Source organism: Pelophylax lessonae, assembly GCF_965119305.1.
Source record: "Pelophylax lessonae genome assembly, chromosome: 3".
Classification (NCBI taxonomy): domain Eukaryota; kingdom Metazoa; phylum Chordata; class Amphibia; order Anura; family Ranidae; genus Pelophylax; species Pelophylax lessonae.
Window position 1 is genome coordinate 103,362,339 of NC_138770.1, and position 20,485 is coordinate 103,382,823.

General features: G+C 40.9%; 1 protein-coding gene across 3 annotated transcripts in view; it reads right to left on the reverse strand.

Moving 5' to 3' along the window:
- Window positions 1–20,485, reverse strand: part of ENDOV (endonuclease V) — a 47,554-nt gene that overhangs the window by 9,095 nt on the left and 17,974 nt on the right. For all 3 annotated transcript variants that reach the window (XM_082249915.1, XM_082249913.1, XM_082249914.1), the window contains exons 4-5: window positions 14,212–14,251; window positions 4,548–4,660 (exon numbers count right to left, since the gene is read on the reverse strand). In XM_082249915.1, the coding sequence (XP_082106041.1) occupies window positions 4,548–4,660; window positions 14,212–14,251 (153 nt within the window). The remainder of the gene's footprint in view (window positions 1–4,547; window positions 4,661–14,211; window positions 14,252–20,485) is intronic.

Consider the following 20,485-nt stretch of genomic DNA (forward strand, 5'->3'; position numbering starts at 1 on the left):
ACCAAATTTTCTAAAATTGACAATTTTTAGATGCAGCTTTTCACAGATTGATGAACCTCTACACATCTTAACTTCTGAGACACTCTGACTCTAAGATGCTCTTTTTATACCCAATCATGTTACTGACATGTAGTCAATTAACCTAATTAACCGCAAAATGTTATTCCAGCTCTTCCTTGTTAGTAACACTTACTTTTCCAGCTTTTTGTTGCCCTTTCCCAACTTTTTTGAGTCGTGTTGCTGCAATGAACTTAATTTTTTTTTTCTTAAGATTGTACATTTTCTCAGTTTAAACATTTGATTTGTTTTCTATTTTCTATTGTGAATAAAATATGGGTTTATGAGATTTGGAAGTTATTGTATCTTGTTTTAATGTGGATTTAAATAGGGTTGCACCAATACTGATACTGGTATCGGTGCAATACTAAGCATTTGCACAAGTATTGGTACTCGTGCAAATGCTCCGATACCTGAAACCGGTACTTCCAGGCTTGGTTCTTTTTAGCTGTAAGCAGGATTTCCCCACTGACAGCTGAAATGTAAAAAGAAAAAGCCGGCAATTACCGGTTGTTAAGGAGCTGGGCCGCTGCGTCCTTAACAACCGATGACTTATTTAGCTGTCAGTGGGGTTCTCCTGTTGACAGCTGAAGTTTAAACCAAGTCCTGCCACTTGGAGCTGTCAAAAAAAAGCAGCCGGGCAATGTTTATCAACAACACTGCTCAGCCACTGAAACAGAAAGATAAAAAGAAACATTGTTTTTTTTGCATCTCTCTGTTTCTCCATCTACAGATCAAAGGGATTAACTTCAATCTGCAGATAAAATCAGTTTAAAGAAACCTGTCAAGTAAAACAATATATTTATTTTTTTGTTTTTTTATTAAATGTTCCTCTGTGTTAATTCCTTATTATCCCTTTATTTACTCTAATCAGCCTTAATTAACTCCTTATTCTCCTTCTCCATTTAATATTTTCCTGCTGAGTTTTTTATTTTGTTCACTTCTATTTTATAAACAATAATTAAAACGATTTTTTGTATGCTTTGTTTGTTAATATTTTTACACCTTTGACATATATTTACAGGTTTCACATTAAAAAAAAGCGCAACCTTTAAAAAAAAAAAATGTATTTAATTTAAAAATAACTTTTCAATGCTTTGTACCATTGCTGACAGCTGAAGTGAAAACAAAACAGTTGCGGTAGGTATCGGTAATTGGTATCGGCGAATACTAAAAAAAGTATCAGTACTCGTAAAAAATGGTATCCGTGCATCCCTAGATTTTAAACAGCATCCCAACATTCTTGGAATTGGGGGTTGTATATTAACAGGTCTGTTTACTAGAATGACTTTGCAAAAAAAGTTATAATAACAAATTGTTTTTCTATTGGTCCTTGGAAAGTCTTGTAGTGCAATAATATTATTATTATTATTATACAGGATTTATATAGCACCGACAGTTTGCTTGGTGCTTAACAAAATGAAGGCAGACATAACAGTTATGGGAGGAAGAAGGAAAGTTTGTATAAGGCGCTACCTGTTTGAGCAGTATTTCAAAACAAAGGGGATAGAAATCCCCACACAGGTTGTGTGTGCACAGGAATAACTTGTCTCAGTGGTCAGTGGAGTGCTGCAAGAGACTGGTGGAAGGGATGAACGGTTTTCCCCCTTAAGGATAAAGTGCTCAGTGCAAAATAAATAGTATAGATGACTGCTCATATAAATGAAGAAATAAAGGAAGTACACAAAGTGTCATAAAACATTTAATGCCTGATGGCAGTGCCTTTAAAACATATAAATCAACAGCAGTGGTGAACAGTAGTGTTTTAAAATTCCTTATTGACAATAATCAAACACAGTATAAAAAACACCCTACAAGTGCTATTACAACCGTGAATAAGTGATTTTTAAAAGGTGAGATAGTGGTGAGTAATGTGTCTGAAACAGTGAAACCAATAGGTAACACTCTCACCCTATTTCCCTCTTCTGGGCCAGGTATATATGATAGAAAGCCACAGAGGGGAAGGTTGTAGGTCCGGGGTTCCTTCGGGCTAAAGCGAGCCACACTGGGAGCTGCCTCCCTCCGGTATATTAGATCTGTGGTGCTCAAGCAGAGAAGACAAGGACCCCAATGGTATACAGTCACAGTACAATAGCAAGCATAGGTAAACTTACAATCGGACCGATCACTTCAGCTTCAAAAACGGGGAGGCCGGGATGCTTCTGCTTCCGCGTTCCACGGCTCCAAATCGCTAAACCGGAAGTGTCGTATGGCGTACGTAGCTCCGCACTACGCGTTTCGTCATCAGACGTCTACTGGTGCGGTCAAAACCCTTCCACCAGTCTCTTGCAGCACTCCACCACTGAGACAAGTTTTTCCTGTGCACACACAACCTGTGTGGGGGTTTCTACCCCCTTTGTTTTGAAATACTGCTCAAACAGGTAGCGCCTTATACAAACTTTCCTTCTTCCTCCCATATATTGCATCCCTGTTCTTCAGGGGTGGGTTTGTGGCAGCTTACACCTGTATTTATATTTTATTATTTTATTCATATTTAAGATATACCATAGCGCTGGTCACCTTTGTGTTTTGAGACATAACAGTTACAATACACTTGGTCCAAGAGGAATCAGAGGGCCCTGCTCATTAGAGCTTACAATCTAAGAGGGGGGGGTCAATTGATACAAAAGGTAATAGCTGGGGGGGATGAGCTGATGGAGAAAGTAAAACAGTGTAATAGTTAGAAGCCGGATAGGCTTCTTTAAAGAGAAGGTTTTTCAGGGATTGTCTAAAGGTCAATAGTTTAGGAGACAGTTGGACAGATTGGGGTAGGGAGGTTAATATGTAGAGACAATTACATCTCCATGTTCTACATCCAGAGTTTAGGTCAGAGTCAAGCTGAAGGTGTTTCCAAAATAACAGAAATGTTTGTCTCTTGTAATTATTGAAGTGCACATTATTAAAGTTCAAATGTAAAATGTTTATGTTTTAGGAGGTCAAACTGTTCATGACTGGAGCCTAAAAGCCTCCTATTTTTACCAACAGGTCAAATCCCTTAACTTGACACTTGCTTTGTCTGAGGATGTCTGTACGTATTTATTACTCTGCTTTTTACATTTTTCGATATTCTTTGTAACTTTTCTCTTTTAAAGAAACTCAGTAATGGACAGAATGGACAGCTGCCGGAGAGGTTCCTCCCTGGCAGCTGTCAGTTATAGCTGCGGTAGGAGGTAGGAGGCGGTGTGCTGTGGGATTTAGTGCATCACACAGCTCCCTTTTTTTCACTGAACTTTATTTGAAGTGTGCAAAAGTACACTTCATTCATGCCACTGTACAGAAGCACGATGAGCTGCTGTACGGTGACATGCAATTCTGTACAGAGCAAAAAAATGCAACATGTCTGCAGCATTTCTGCAGGGAAGCACAGAAATCAATTGTCATTTTATAGATGAATTGACAAGAAATATGGATTTCAGCAGCACTGTCCAAACATCTGCTCCGGCTGAGATTTTAGTCTATCCTCCTGTTTTTATCCCAAAACAAAATTTCACTGGTGAGTTACTTCACCCTAAACCTGGTATTTTTTTTTACCAGTTCACTTAGCAGACAAGCACTCACTATTTTAGTTATTTAACCATTGAAAACCTCTATATTTCATGAATCAACGTGATATGTTATGACTTAGCCCTTGTTCACACTGCAGCGGCTTCAAAGTCACCAGACACTTTAAATCCGACATCCCTTTAACAGAAGTCACTGCAACTTGTGTTGAAGTCACCCCGAAAAAGTGCAGGAAACTTTTTCTAAGTTGGAGCGACATGAGTTGCACTGATTAGAACGGTTCCATTGCCGTTAATTGGGCAAAACTTGTCTTGCGACTTTAAACTCTCAATTTACATGACAAGTAGCGGGGCTTAAAGTGGTTGTAAACCTCAAACATGAAATATGAAAATAGCATATCCTTATATAGTGTGTACTTGTCTCAATTAAGAGCACTAAGTATCATCTGTCTGCTGCTCTGTTCCTTTGCAATCAGCATGAATCACTTCTGACAAGTTTTAATGACTTCAGGATAAAAAAGGTTACAGGGTAGGGAGCTTCAGCTGATTGACAGCCTCAGCTCTGTTCCTGTGAGCTGTATGAAAGAGGGTGTGTCCCTTTCATCCAATCAGCTCTTAGAGCTCTTTTTTCTGAGCTCTGCAAAGTGTAAATTCAGCTCTCTGCCTCTTTTTTTCTGACAGCTCAGACTAGCTTTATAAATTCTGGACTTTGAATGGATATAGAGAAGAGAAGACTACAGATAAACAGATACAACGTACGTAGGAGTATTTGTTTCATCTCTGTGTATCACCTGAGACCAGTTCCTTTTTTTGGGTAAATGTGAGGGTTTACAACCACTTTAATAAATCTCATGTACAATATAAGCAAGAGAATTCTGCAGACTGCACATTTTCTTCAACATGATGCAGCACAAAGACTGATCATTTGAAATTTCAGCTGACACTATGATGGGGGAGCTGTGTAACTGATCATGGCTTTGTCTTTATTACCTGTTCCTTGTGTGCCTCATTATTTTCCAGTCCGTCCACCTGGAGCAAATTCTTGGCCACTCCGATTGTTGGGAGATTAGTAAGGATCCCAAGATGGCAGGCCACTCCAAACCCTGGAAACAGGAACATGGGACATAATGGATACAAGTTTGAATATATATATATATATATATATATATATATATAGTATTTGTATAGTATACATTTGTACATAGTATGGCAGGGAGAAGGACAGTGTGTCATTTGTACTCCTTCCTGCTGTACTGATTAACCACTTCCCGCCCGCCCGCCCGCCGCAGTTATACTGCAGCAGCGCGGCCCTCCTGCACAAACCGACGTAGGTATACGTCGGTCGCGCGCCTGCAGCAGGGTCTCCAATGCACGGGGCAGGCGGCCCTGATTGCCGCCTGACACCCACGATCGCTCCCCGATGAGAGAGAAGGTAAGGCAGCTGTTGTAAACTCTCTGGAATGATCATAGAGCTCCTGTACTCCTTCTATATAGGATCACAGGTCTCTGTGATCATTTCACAAGCCACACCTCCACACAGTTAGAATCACGCCCCTAGGTACACATTTAACCCCTTGATCACTTACTGTGTTATCCCCTTCCCTGCCAGTGTCATTATTACAGTAACAGTGCATATTTTTAGTACTGATTACTGTAGTAATGTCACTGGTCCCCCCAAAAGTGTCAAAAATGTCAGTCAGGGGTCCGATCTGTCCGCAGCAATGTTGCAGTCCAACACAAAATCGCAGATCGCCGCCATTACTAGTAAAAAAAAAAAAAACAATAAAAATGACATAAACCTTTCCCGTAGTTAATAGACGCAATAACTTTTGCGCAAACCAATCAAAATACGCTTATTGTGATTTTTTTTTTTACCAAAAATATGTAGCAGAAAACAAATTGGCCTAAAATGTTAAAAAAAATGTTATATAGTAGAATGTGAAAAATATATATTTTTTTTTTTTCAGAATTGTTGCTCTTTTTTTGCTTATAGCACAAAAATTAAAAATAGCACAGGTGATCAAATACCACCAAAAGAAAGCTCTACTTGTGGCAAAAAAAGGGCATCAATTTTATTTGGGTAGAGTGCCGCGTGACTGCGCAATTGTCCATTAAAGTAACGCAGTGCCGAATCGCAAAATAGGGCCTGGTCATTAAGGGGGCAAATCCATCCGATCTTAAAGTGGTTAAAAAAAATTATGATGCCACGCCCCCTCTCCTTAGACTGAAAGTCTGGGTGAGGACACCCATGCAAGAGCCTGAGGGAAGCGGCGTGTCTCCTACACCTCACCTCACCTTGACCGAGATCAGAGCTGGCATTTTTCCACAATGTTCACCATTACTGTTTGCTGAGAGCACAGCATGGGATGAGCATTCAAAGGCTGCTGGTGCCAGAAATTCAAATATATACAGCCGCTGGGTGGCTTTAACGTGCATGCGCTTATTGAGTGTTGTGCACGCACAATGCCAGCGCTGAGGGCACTGCTAAGTCAGCCCTAATCTATTTTATGGGGACGTGTGCAGCTGGGAGGTGAGTCTAATGACGTCAAGACATGCCCACAGACCAAAGATTTGTTAAAGGGCTTTTGCAGAAAATTTTTTAAAATTTTGAACTTGAAAATTTTGAGGTACATACACTGCAAATTTTGTTTAATATAAACTATTAAATGGTGCATGTTCATAGGGATAGATGGATAATAAAATGGTTCTAAAGCTTCTGTTTTTTCTTAAACCTAAAAATGAAAATAACTACTAATGTCATACTTATCTACTTCTGTACAATATTTTTATTTATTTTTTTTTTAATTCTGTTTTATGAAAAATGTGCACAAGTACATAGACAACAGCATGTCACAGAGCGCTGCCATGAAAAATTAAGGCCACACAGGGCCATACAAGGTACAATGGTTTTGCACAGAGCAGCCCCGACCCTTCTCTTCTCAGGTCCCCTGCCGGCGCTTGTGGCCCATTACTCTTGCTGAGTGTCCCCAGAGCAAGCTGCTTGCTATGGGGGCACCCATGCCTGTTCACTCCCGAGCCGGCTCTGTGTGTGTAAGGAACACACAGAGTGTGGCTTAGTCCTGCCCCCCACTCCCTCCTCACTGGCTGTGGCCAATAAGGAGGGAGACAGCAGGAAATCGCTCGTGCACATCCCTGCATCAGGCTTTGGTAAGTATTACCAGGGGCTGGGCTGCAATCTGAAGGATTTTTACCTTCATGCATAGAATCACCCTTTACAAGCACTTTAATGGACAATGGCTGAATCTATAAGTAAATCAGCAGGGCTCTTTGCATCATAAGAGTGGCTTAACAAAATCGCAAATCCTTTAGCAGGCAAAATAGTTCAATACACAATTGGGCATATACAGGTGCATCTCATAAAATTAGAATACCATCAAAAAATTTATTTATTTCAGTAATTTGATGCAAAAAGAGAAACTCCTATATGACAGTATAGTGCATACTATACTGTACATGGACAGACTTTTTAGTAAGCTAACATTTCTGTATTAAACATCCTTTTTTTATTGGTCTCATGTAATATTCAAATTTTCGGAGATACTGAATTTTGGGTTTTCACTAGCTGTAAGCCCTAACCATCAAAATTAAAGGAAAGAAATGCCTAAAATATATCACCCTGTGTGTAACGCATCTATATAAAATATATGAGCTTCACTTTTTGAAATAAAAACTGAAAACAATTCACTTTTTGATGATATTCTCATTTTTTGAGATGCACATATATATCAATACATACTAACTATAGAAACATGGCCATTAACCCACATTGGAAGAGTTGTTTCAGTTATATGATCTATTTCACATTAGGTCAGATAATTAAGTTAACAGGATAGTTAAGATATTTAGGAAATACATAGTTTTTGAGGGAAGAGGGGGAAAGGTTTTTTAGCAATATTATTTAGCAAAAATGATTTCATTTTCTATAAACTCTGTATACAAATTAGGCAATTAAAATGAAATTAATTATGTTTCTAGTACAAAGTAAGTCAAGTGACTGGTGACGAAACGTGTCAGTGGCGTAGTCTGTGAAGTCATCACGCTGAACAGGAAGTGTAGCCCACCAGCTTGGATTCTTAACCACTTCAATACCGAGTCATTGTAAAATGACGTCGGCAACATGGCTTTAGCGATCCGGGCCGCCGTCATATGACGGCGCCCGGATCTCCCCGCTACTGCGCGCCCCCGGGGGCGCGCAGCGTGCGATCGGGGGTGAGGCTCGTCCCTCGGACTGAGCCCAACCCCGATCAAGGTAAACAGCCAATAAAATTGGCTGTTTACCACGTGATCGGCTGTGTCAATCACAGCCGATCACATGAGCGGCTCCAGCGCGAGCCGCTCGTTCCTTTCTTAATGCGCGGCGATCGGGGACGAGGCTCGTCCCTCGGACAGAGCCCATCCCCGATCTAGGTAAAGAGCCAATGAAACTGGCTCTTTACCACGTGACCGGCTGTGTCCAATCACAGCCGGTCACAAATGTCATCAGAGAACACGGTAACTAGCTGTCACCGTGTTCTCCTCCTCACACACTGATCCTGTGTGAGGAGGAGATTGTGGTAACAGCTAGTTACCAAGTACAGTGCACCCCAACCACACTGATTGCCCCCCCCCAATAAAAAGCACCTGTCACTAGCCCATCAAAGTACCCGAGTACCTGTCACCAGCCCATCAGGTACTCTGATGACAGGTACTCGGGTACTCTGATGGGCTGATGACAGGTACTCTGATGGGCTGGTGACAGGTACTCGGGTACTCTGATGATGGGTACTTGGGTACTCTGATGACAGGTACTCGGGTACTCTGATGACAGGTACTCGGGAACTCTGATGACAGGTACTCAGGTACTCTGATGACAGGTACTCGGGTACTCTGATGTACTCGGGTACTCTGATGACGGGTACTCTGGTACTCTGATGACGGGTACTCGGGTACTCTGATGACAGGTACTCGGGTACTCTGATGACAGGTACTCGGGTACTCTGATGACAGGTACTCTGGTACTTTGAGTACCCGTCACCGGAGTACCCGAGTACCCGACATCGGAGTACCCGAGTACCTGTCACCTACCCATCAGAGTACCCGAGTACCTGTCACCTACCCATCAGAGTACCCGAGTACCTTCCACCTGCTCATCAGAGTACCTGACACCTGAAGTACCCGAGTACTTGCCACCTGCTCATCAGTACCCATCACTACTCATCAGTACTCATCAGTACCCATCAGTACCTATCACCTATCAGTATCAGTACTGATCATCCGTACCCATCAGTACAGTATCAGTATCACCTATCAGTATCAGTACTACTCATCAGTACCTATCACCTGCCTGTCACCTGCCCATAAGAGTACCCGAGTACCTGTCACCTGCCTATCGGAGTACTCGAGTACCTGCCACTTGCTCATCAGTACCAGAGTACCTGTCACCTGCCCAGCAAAGTACCCGAGTACCTGTCACCCTTCATACAGCCACCATGTCAAAGTCCAAAAAGGTTTATATACGTCCTCTGTTTAAACCTAAATACCGGTGTTATGGCAGCAGATAGCTGCCATAACCCTGGTATTTTTTTAAACGGTGGACGGTTGGCTTTCCGATAAGGGGGGTCCCAGCGGCGGATTCGCCGCGGGATCACCCTTCCGGGGTGGCGGAAGAGGTGCCCCCCTCCCGCCGCATTCTGGTCCTTTTCCCCGCTTACCGGACCCGCCGGCAGTGGGGAAAACGATCCGGTCCCAGATCCTCACAGACAGGATGTCGAGTGAGGGCAAGCTTGCCCTCACTCGACTCTATGGTCTTGGAGGACCGGAGCTATGGCAAACGTCGTTGCCTAGCAACCAGTTTAAAGGTCCCTTCTTTTTTTTTAATTTTATTTAATTTATTTTTTTTTTTTTTCTATCTTTTAGCGTACTTGTGAGATCTGAGGACTTTTTGACCCCAGATCTCACAAAAAAGAGGTCCTGTCGTGCCTTTTTCTATTACAAGTAATGTTTACATTTCTTGTAATAGAAATAAAAATGATCAATTTTTTTTTTTAAAAAAAACAGTGTAAAAATAAAAAATAATAAATAAAATAAATAGTAAAAAAAAAAATTAAAGCGCCCTGTCCCTGCGAGCTCGTGCACAGAAGCGAACGCATACGGAAACCCCGCCCACATATGTAAACAGTGTTCAAACTACACATGTGAGGTATCGTCGTGATCGTTAGAGCAAGAGCAATAATTTGAGCCCTAGACCTCCTCTGTAACTCTAAGATAGCAACCTGTAGAAATTTTTAAAGTGTCGCCTATGGGGATTTTTAAGTACCAAAGTTTGTCACCATTCGGTGAGCGTGCGCAATTTTGAAGCATGACATGTTGGGTATCTATTCACTCGGCGTAACATTATCTTTCACATTATGGAAAACAATTGGGATAACTTTACTGGTTTCTTATTTTTTAAATCAAAAAAGTAAATTTTTTCCCAAAAAATTGCGTTTGGAAGACCGCTGCGCAAATACGGTGTGATAAAAAATATTGCAATAATCTCCATTTTATTCTCTAGGGTCTCTGCTAAAAAAATATATATAATGTTTTGGGGTTCTAAGTAGTTTTCTAGCAAAAACAACTGATTTTAGCTTGTAAACACCAAATGTCAAAAATAGGCCTAGGCAAGTGGCTAGGATGCATGATGGTGCGCCTTGGATGTTGGGCCCCTCTATATGGCTAGGCTGTGAAAAAGTCTCACACATGTGTTATTGCCATACTCAGGAGGCGTGGCAGAATGTATTTTGGGGTGTCATTTTTGCTATGTACATGCTATGTGTTAGGAATATCCTATAAATTGACAACTTTGTGTAAAAAAAAAAAGTTTTTATTTTTTCCCCACATTTTCCAAAAACTTGTGGAAAAAAATGACATGTTCAAAGGACCCATAATGCCTCATAGAATATACGTTGGAGTGTTTGCTTTCCAAAATGGGGTCATTTTGTGGACTTTTCCATTGTATTGGTGCTCTAGGGCCTTGAAAAGTGTGATAGGTAGTAAGAAAGTTTTATGTGTATTTATGCTCCTAAAACGCCTTATGGTGCTACTTGGACGTGGAGTCCCTTTTTGTGGCCAGGCTGTGTAAAAGTCTCACACATGTGGTATCACCATACTCAGAAGGAGTAGCAGAATGAATTTTGGGGTGTCATTTTTTCTGTGTACATGCTATGTGTTAGAAATAGCTTATAAATTGACAACGTTTTGGGAAAAAAAAGAAAAAAAAAATTTTTCTTCATTTTCCCAAGAATTGTGGGAAAAAATTATAACTTCAAAAAACTCACCATGCCTCTTACTAAATACCTTGGCCTGTCTACTTTACAAAAAGGGGTCATTTGGGGGGTATTTGTACTGTCCTGACATTTCAGGGCCTCAAGAAAGGAGATAGGCCATCAGTACATCTGGTGTGATCAATTTTCAGTAATTGGTACCATAGCTTCTAGACTCAATAACTTTCACACAGACTAAATAATATACACTAATTTGGGTAAATTTTACCAGAGATATGTAGCAGTATAAATTTTGGCCCAAATGTATGAAGAAAAATTAATTTTTTGCAAAATTTTATAATAGAAACTAAAAAAAAGTGTTTTTTTTGCAAAATTTTTGCTCTTTTTTTGCTTATATCACGAAGAAAAAAAAAAACCCAGTTGTGATCAAATACCACCAAAAGAAAGCTCTATTTGTGTGAAAAAAATGATAAAAATGTTGTTTGGTTACAGTGTAGCATGACTGAGCAATTGTCATTCAAAGTGTGAGAGTGCTGAAAGCTGAAAATTGGTCTGGGCAGGAAGGGGGTCTAACTGCTCTGTATGGAAGCGGTTAAGTAGGCAATGTGATGTTACCCTGGCAAATTATATATCTATGTGCACAGATTTTAGTGCACTATAAAATTTGAGTGATTTATGATATTTTAACTAAAATTTGTAGCTTTTAAATGGTAAAGCGTCTTTTTATATTATTTTTTAGCCAATATTTGAAGAGCGGTGGTCTCATGAGTGCATTATTTTCATTGGTGGAGTGCTGGAGGATCCGAAGAGTACTGAGCCACTATTTCGAGAAGTAGCACTGGACTTTTGCTAGTTTTTATTTTATTGCCAAAGGCATTTGCAAATGAAAAGAAGCATTTTTTAATTTTGCACATTTTTTTTTCAAAAAATGGTAACAGTAATGAATGTACAGCAAACATATCAAGGGTAAAAAAAAAAAAAAAACAGCAGAAAATAAAACCTAAAGGTAAAATGGAAGAAAGGCATTAATGAAAGTTGATTAGAGCTATCTAAGGGTTAACCACTTTACCGCTGCTCACTGAGCTTCTACTGCGGCAAAGTGGCTCGATAACGTCTGACGACGTAGACCTATGTCGAAAGACATTCCCCTCTCTCTCTGTATTCAGTCACAGCGGGAGTCGGGCCAGGGGAGGAGCGGCAGTGATCACCGCCGCTCTTCCCTGATCGTCGGGGAATCGAGTGTGGAGATCCGCCTGCTTGTGTAAACACAAGCGGGCGGATCTCCTAAGTGACAGGCAGGGTCAGATTGCAGGGTTCAGCATAGCTGAACCTGCGATCTGTCCCTGTGTCACTCAGTCACCTCCCCCCACACCAGGCATATATTGACCCCTCCCTCTCCAATAAAAATTAACCCCTTCCCTGTCAGTGTTATTTTTACAGTAACAGTGCATATGTATAGCACGGATTACTGTAGTAATGTCACTGGTACCCCCAAAAGTGTCAAAAATGTCAGTCAAGGGTCCGATCTGTCCGCCGCAATGTCGCAGTCCCGCAAAAAAAATCGCAGATCGCCGCCATTACTCGTTTAAAAAAAACACCAAAAATTACAGAAATCTTTCCCTTAGTTAGTAAACGCAATAACTTTTGCACAAACCAATCAAAATACGCTTATTGCAATTTTTTTTACCAAAAATATGTAGCAGAAAACAAATTGGCCTAAAATGATAAAAAATTTAGATTTTTAAATTTTTTTGGGGGGGAATTTCATATAAAAAAATTTGAAAAATATTGTTATTTTTTCAAAATTATCGCTCTTTTTTTGTTTATAGCGCAAAAAGTAAAAATCGCACAGGTGATCAAATACCACCAAAAGAAAGCTCTATTTGTGGGAAAAAAAGGATGCACATTTCGTTTGGGTACGGCATTGCATGACCGCGCAATTGTCAGTTAAAGTCGCACAGTGCCGAATCGCAAAAAGTGGCCTGGACGTAAGACAGCAAAATCCTCCGGTGGTAAAGTGGTTAAAAAGGAATGCTTCAAAAATTAAAGTGTTACTAAACCCACAACAGTAAAATCAGTCTGTATATGCAGTAAAGCATGCTTGTTATACTCACTGTGGAACCTAAGGGGTTATTCCTTTGTATTGTGTATAAAGGCAGTTTGATCCTGTCTCTCTGATCCTCCTCTTATTCCACTGTCTCAAAAAAAATAACCTGATATTTACAGAGCCAGGGGACAGGCTGCACATGCTCGGCTTAGTGTGTGTTGCTGAAGAGTTTTTTTTTTCTTGGGAGTGCATGTGATCTGCACAGGGCCAATCAGCACTGTCCAGACAGAGGATCAGGGGAGAATGAAAACTCCTCCCACAAGCTTTACTATGAACTGATACAAGTCACAAGACTACTATATACTGCTGATGAGAAAAGGTGTTTAGCAATTTATATTTACTAAAATGATTGCATTTCCATGTTTTGTGTACTGTGGGAGATCAGATATAGTGAATGCAGTGTCCTGGGTTTAGTAACACTTTAATAAATGTTTAATCTTTTTAATTTTCTAAATAAACAGGGTAAGGCTCCTTTCACACGGTCCGCTCCATCAGCTGACTCTGTGCTGCTCAGCGGGGGATCAATCCGCTGATCCCTGCTGAGCAGGCAGGTGACACCTCCCTCCCCGCTCTGTGTGCGGAGAGGGAGGTGTCAGAGCCCCGCTTCTCTCTATGGGGGAATCGGATGAGAGCGGACCGCCTGTCCGCTCTCATCCGATCCGATCCCCTGGACGGATAGAAAATAGGGTTTTAATCCATCCGGATTTCATGGACAGGATCAGATGCGGATGGCATCAGGTGTCAGCGGACATGTCACCGCTGACATCCGCTGCCCCATAGGGATGCATGGAGGATCCGATCAGATCAGCCTAAAAAACTGACAGGCAGATCTGATTGGATCGTTCGTGTGAAAGGACCCTAAGGCTTCTTTCAATGATGTTATAAAAGGTCACACCTATAATCTGCATACAAAAGAAATTAAAAATTTTACAAAAAATACTTTGTTACATTGTATTTACGCACTGACATTAGTAGACTATCTACAAGTGTAATTTCATACAAGAGGAGCTGCATTTTAACAGCAGATAATGATTGTCATGTTAACAGCTAGTAATAGTGGCAGGGGGAGTTGTAGCCGGGGAGGAGAATCAGGACGTAAGAGATGCATCCTAAAAACTTTACTGAACTTTTTTAGGACATATCTCTTATGTTCAAAATACTCAGGTGGTTAATTTTCAGTGCCCAAGAAGGAGTGACTATACTGTATACAACACAAAGTGCAGAGACAATCCATTGTACCGTACTCAAAAAAATCATGCAAGAATATCAAATTGTGAAGACTTACCCCGATGGTGGAGGATGCCATTACCATCCACAAGCAGCACCTGAAAAATAAAAACCACCTTTGTTAGATATTCACTTTATGAGACATAAGAAGAATTTTTTCTATATTATAAAAATTTGAAACCGGCACACAGCTGTTAATTTTCCCCACAACTACCCCAGGGGTTCTGCTAAAGCAAATACTGACTTCAGCAAGGAAGTCGCCATGTTGGCCAGCCCACTCTTGCCTAATAAGGTTCCATGATGGTCTGTGACGTCGGCCATCACATTCCTGGACTGCAGTCAGGAAGGGCGGGGCCAGGCACTGACTTTCTGGATGAAGTCATTATGATGAAAAGAAAGTGAGATTCATTGATAGGTCATTGACATTTGACCTGCATCTGATCTCCATCTGACCTGCATTTGATTGTGACTGCTGACCTCTTCTTTTGGAAATGCTAGCTGCCTGACAATGGATGATTTCCCCTAGTAACATATCCCACATTCTCAATTTCTCATCACCTTCTGTCCCGCTGACAATGAACAGCAGGACACAAAGAGGCGTACCCAGGACCTCTTCCTATGAAAATGCTAGCTGCGTGACTTGTGCATAAATGAGGCCAAAGCTTGCTTGGTCATACTTCTCATGTGGGTCACGGGAGTGCATTTACTTTTGCACTCCTGTGACCCAGAATTAGCCTGTCGGCTGACATCACAGAGCCTCTCCAGACTCTGAGAGGATCCCAACAATAAAGTCACGATCCACCTAGATTCCTGGCCAGTAACTGGCTCAGCGCACCACTGAGAGCCTGAGTCAGCCGTTCCCACCCCCTCCACAGCCTGGCACTGCAGTGAGCGCTAGAGGGTCACCCAAGAACTGAGCAATCAGCAGTCATGTGATCGCTCTGTTCTAGGGCTTAGACCGATGCGGCAGCAGGTAGGTAAGTACAGCATCTGTATTTATCGTTTTCCTTCACTTCTCCTTTAATACTTTCTGAATCACTAACTAAGAGCTAGGGACACTAATTTAGAGATCGCTAAGTGTGAAAGTAAAAAAAAAAAAACGAACAGGAATGGAGGAGAAATCTTCCAAAGGGGACACTAGTTCTGGTGACAACCAGGGATTCCCTCACTTTGGAAGATTTTCCTCTCATTTCCTGTTTTGGCTATGGGACAGGGAGTAAATGTAAATCTCCACAATGGGACACAGCTTGATTAGCTGCAGTGGAGGGCAGGAAAGGCATTTTGGGGTATAAAAGACTCCCAATGTCTCCAGAAAGAGGACCTGTCATCTGCCCAATGCTATTACATAGGGCAGTGGTTGCCCACTTATGAGCCAAAGGGGGACACAGGGGGTTTGTTACCCCCCTTTGTAATAGCAAAAATGTTAAATAAAGAAAAAAAGAAATAAAAAAGTGGAGGAAAAAATAAAATATTTATGTATATAAAATAAAAATTCACCCCTAATACCCTTGCCCACACCCCAATTCAAACGTGCAGCTTAGGGCAAGCAAATGTCAAAACATAAATTACAACAACAAAACAACACACATAAAGTATCTGTTAGAGAGCAACAATTCTAGGGCCATCATGAATGGTTAAAGTGGAGCTCCACCCAAAAAGGGAAAGCTCACTTGTTTGCCTTTCACTGCCACATCTAACACCTCCGGAAGTTCGGCCCCCCTTCTCCTTCCCCCGCCGCTTGGCCATTCACAGAGCTCAGCGCATTTTGTGCATGTTCAGTAGGAAACCGGCTTTGAAGCCGCAAGTCTTCACTGCTGGCTTCCCTTAGCCAAAATGGCTGCAGCAGCATTCGAGAGCCGATTAAAAAATCAGAGATGTATAGTAGAACTACTTAAGTACTGTACTTAAGTACCGAAATGCGGTATCTGTACTTTCCTAGAGTAGAATTTTTTTCTCCTACTTCTACTTTTACTTCACTACATTTTTTCGATGATTTCGATACTTCTACTCAAGTATTTTTTTTTTGTGCTGCATAGTTACTCGTTACTTTTAAAAAAATTACCACTGCCAGAACAGTAGATGGCAGGTTACATAAAGCTCAAAAAAATGTGTATAATGTAATTTGTAAATCAGCGCATACTAAAATAAAGGCTGTGTATAATAAAAGCTGCTATACCAAATATTTCCAATAAAAAGAAAATATGAAACAAACAAATAAATTGTGCTACAGCGCTTAAAGTGCATCAAGAAACTACTAACAAACACAACTTGGCTGTGCGAATAAAGTGCCTGTGCAATCGATATAATATCATAGTTGCCCCCAGGGCCCTGCCCACACTCCACACAGTATCAAAAATAAAGTGACATGAATGTGCTAAAGCCTAAATGCAGTGAAAATAATTATTCCCACAATGTAACAGTAAATTCAATTCATATAAAATATGACAATAAATCACAATAAAATAAGTTATGAAATAAGTTAGGTCAGGTGCGTGCAACAAGTTGAAGTGTGTAAACCTATCTATAACGAAAAGTCCATAAATGAATTCCAGTGTGCAAATCTAAAGTGTCACTTCACTTGTCAGATGCTTCCACCTCCTTCAGTGCTCGAGTGACCGACCAACACACTTAATGGTGGTGGCACTGGTGGATAGCGTCTGGGTGGCACTGACTGCACTGGTTCAAAAAGCCATATATATTTAATTATTAAAAATTCTCAATCCCATAGGTCCTCTCCTCATAAGATATTAATAATTTAAGATTAGGTGATGAACTTCTTGGCGGCCCTGGCAGGATGACGGGGACACCCGCCACTTCTGGAGCTGAGCCGATGTGATTCCCCAACATGTGACAAAGTGACAGCCAGGAGATCTAGTGGCTGGTAGTGCTCAACAATAGCGCTTTTATATATAAAAATGAAATAAAATATACTGACTCACAATTTAGTAGTAGGTAGCGTGTAGCAGTAGGCAGCACAACTCAATTCAATCAATCCCACAGCCTCGCTCGCGCCACGGCCCGCGGAATCACTGTCATGATCATCAAGTTAAGACCGCACTGGAGGAGCCGTGCTGCCGTCTTCCCGCTCAAGGTCTCTGCCTCTAGACGTGTTGTGTGTCACTCAGACTCCACCCCTTAGGGCCCTTACTGAGAGGAGTTGTGACATGGGCGGCGGGACTCGGGAGCAGGACTTGGAGCATTTTCTTCGTTATCTCATCTTCTTCTCTATGAGGTGAGTGAGGTGGACCATGGAGAGGGCCTAATCCTTGCCATGGCAAATGTGCCATTTGAGAATCAAATAATCAATATAAAATATTAATATATTATATACACATGGGTCATGGGTGGCTTTTTTGAACCAAGAAGAGTGAGACTGACGGCTATGATGATTATCCGACCATCCATGGTCCATGGACCATAAGTGTTGTGTTGCAGTGGTGCCTGTGCTTCCTGCGGCCTCCCTTTGCCTGTGCGGCTATGCCTGCACTGCAGTGGCCACTGGTAGTGGCACTTGACTTGAGCAAAGCAAATGAGCACTACTAGTGTGAAGGACAGGTGGTGGAAGCATGTTCTGACAAGTTCTTATAATGAAAATAATATAGACAGCTTTTTGAACCAGTGCAGTGCCAGTGCTACTACTAAGGTGAGAGGCAGAGAGAGAGGCTATCCAGTCCACCACTTTACTTGAGCAGATCACAGAAGAAAGGTGGAAGCATCTGACAGCAAGTGACAGCACTTCTTAGATTGCACACTGGAATTCAGTTATGGACTTTTCGTTATAAAGTTTAGTTTACACACTTAAACTTGCACCTAACTTATTCACAATCACAACTTATTTTATTGTGGTATTGTCATATATATTTTATATGAATTAAATTTACATTGTGGGAATAATTTGCACTGCATTTAGCACAGACATGTCACTTTATTTTTGATACTGTGGGTGATGATTTTGAATACAAGAAGAATATATTTATATAATTGCAGGCACTTTATTAGCATTTTTAGCACAGCCACTTTGTTAGTAGTTTTTGATGCATTTTTCACTTTAAGCGTTGTAGGTTTGATGAAGCTGGCCTGGCACATCATCATCAATTGAGCAAATCAAATCAAACCGCGATTAAGAAGACTGCGCATGCTCCTGTTCTGCCTTTTGATCAGCTGAAAAGATGGACGAACCAAAAACACCACCTTCCACCCCTGGCCCTTTAACTTCAAGTGATCTGCCTGGCTGTGAGAGTGAGGAAGCTCAAGAAGGAGACCACCCCTGGCTTTAAAAGGGGAAGGGAGGGACATACTTTATCTGTTTTTTGTTTATAAAAAGTTACAGCCTTAGGCTACATTCACACCTGAGCGTAGCGTTTTTCGCGTGTTTTTTACCGCGATTTTACCGCGATTTTTGCGGCGTCTTTTACCGCGATTTTACCGCGATTTTTACCGCGATTTTTGTGCAGGCGTTTTTAGATTGAATAGAGATCAATGGAAAACGCCTGTAATCTGCCCAAAAAGAAGCTCATGTACTTTTTTGAGCGTTGGGCGTTTTGTATACAGCTTCAAAACGCTCAGATGTGAACAGGGGCCATTGAAATGAATAGGATTTGTCTTGTTGGGCGTTTTGAGAGCTGATCCTAGAGCAGAAAAACGCCCCAAAAACGCCCCAAAACGCCTACATGTGAACGGAGCCTAAGGAATTGTGATTGTCCTTTAGGTTAATCATTTGAATAAATCATTTGAAATAATAAAAAACAATATGATGTTCAAACTTTTGACTTCTTTCTTTAATAACTACATAACACAGTACTTCTACTTCTACTTTCAGTACTTGAGTAGAATTTTTTTTTCAAAACTACTGGTACTTTTTACTTTTAGTACTTAAGTAGCAAATTTTTTGAAAAAACTACTTGCAATACTTAAGTAAAAAAAATGTTGAATACTTTAGTACTTCTACTTAAGTAACTTTTTCTGCGAGCACTTCCACTTCTACTCAAGTCACTTTTTGATCGAGCACTTGTACTTTTACTCAAGTAGAAATTTTGAATACTTTATACAAGTCTGTAAAAAATTAGCCGGGGTGAAGACACCGCTGGATTCGTGGACAGGTAAGTGTCCTAATATTAAAAGTCAAAAACAAAAGGGTTCCCCTGTGGGTGGGACTTTAAAGGCACTGATATTTCAGAAATTACACATAGGTAAGAATACAAAAATGTAGCTTTATTGAAATTGTTTATACAAAATATATAAAAGATAAAAGCAGAGGCAAGCAAAATTATACATCACATTACAGGGTTGAAAATCCACCATAGGACCCCCATGTAAACACCCGACGCGTTTCGGAGAAACACTCCTTCTTCAGGGGTGCCTTGGGAGGGTGGTCTGTAAACAATCAGTGTAAATGTACATATTATACATATTGCAAAGTCAATCTGGCAAGAAAAAATAATCAAGTCAAAAAAAAGTGCACTTACATGTTTCACTGTAATGGTTAAAGAAAGAGTGCCTGCCTGCAAGGCTAAAAACAGAACATCGACAATGCCAGCGTGGGTCTATGGTAAGCCGATTAAATTCGATGGAGTTGGCTTCATACAGAAGGAGAATTTTTTGATTTGTAGAATTGAAGTTAAATCAAGGTTGCTTGCTACCAGACAACTGTGTGGGTCTGGGTGGGGACAGCTGAAATCCCAAAAAGAGGCAATCCTGCTGGGCAAAAAGCCAAAGTAAAAAAGAAAAAAAGAAAAGGAGTATATGGTAAATAGTGTGTCATATGAACAAGTCAGGGGACACACAAGACACCTAGGGGTTAATCTCACCAGAGAGCTACTACCCATATAGGAGCTACAGGCTCTCTGAGGTGAGGGAATCATCCTGGAGGCTCCAATGCTCATAGATATATAGCCAAATAGAATAATTATTGAGTAATTTAATAAAGAGAGGGGGGGGGGTTGGTTCTTTTTTCTCTAAGTGAACATTACAACTACTTAAGAGCAGAGGAGCCAACAAGAATGGAGATCCCAAAAACAACAATCAAAAAGGGTAAAATATGTCTAAGAAATATAGAAATACCTTTTCAAATCCAATCTTGGCAAAATGAATGCAATAGCAGGATAGATGTTGCGTGGAGCGTGGAGAAAAGGTATTTCTATATTTCTTAGACATATTTTACCCTTTTTGATTGTTGTTTTTGGGATCTCCATTCTTGTTGGCTCCTCTGCTCTTAAGTAGTTGTAATGTTCACTTAGAGAAAAAAGAACCAACCCCCCCCCCTCTCTTTATTAAATTACTCAATAATTATTCTATTTGGCTATATATCTATGAGCATTGGAGCCTCCAGGATG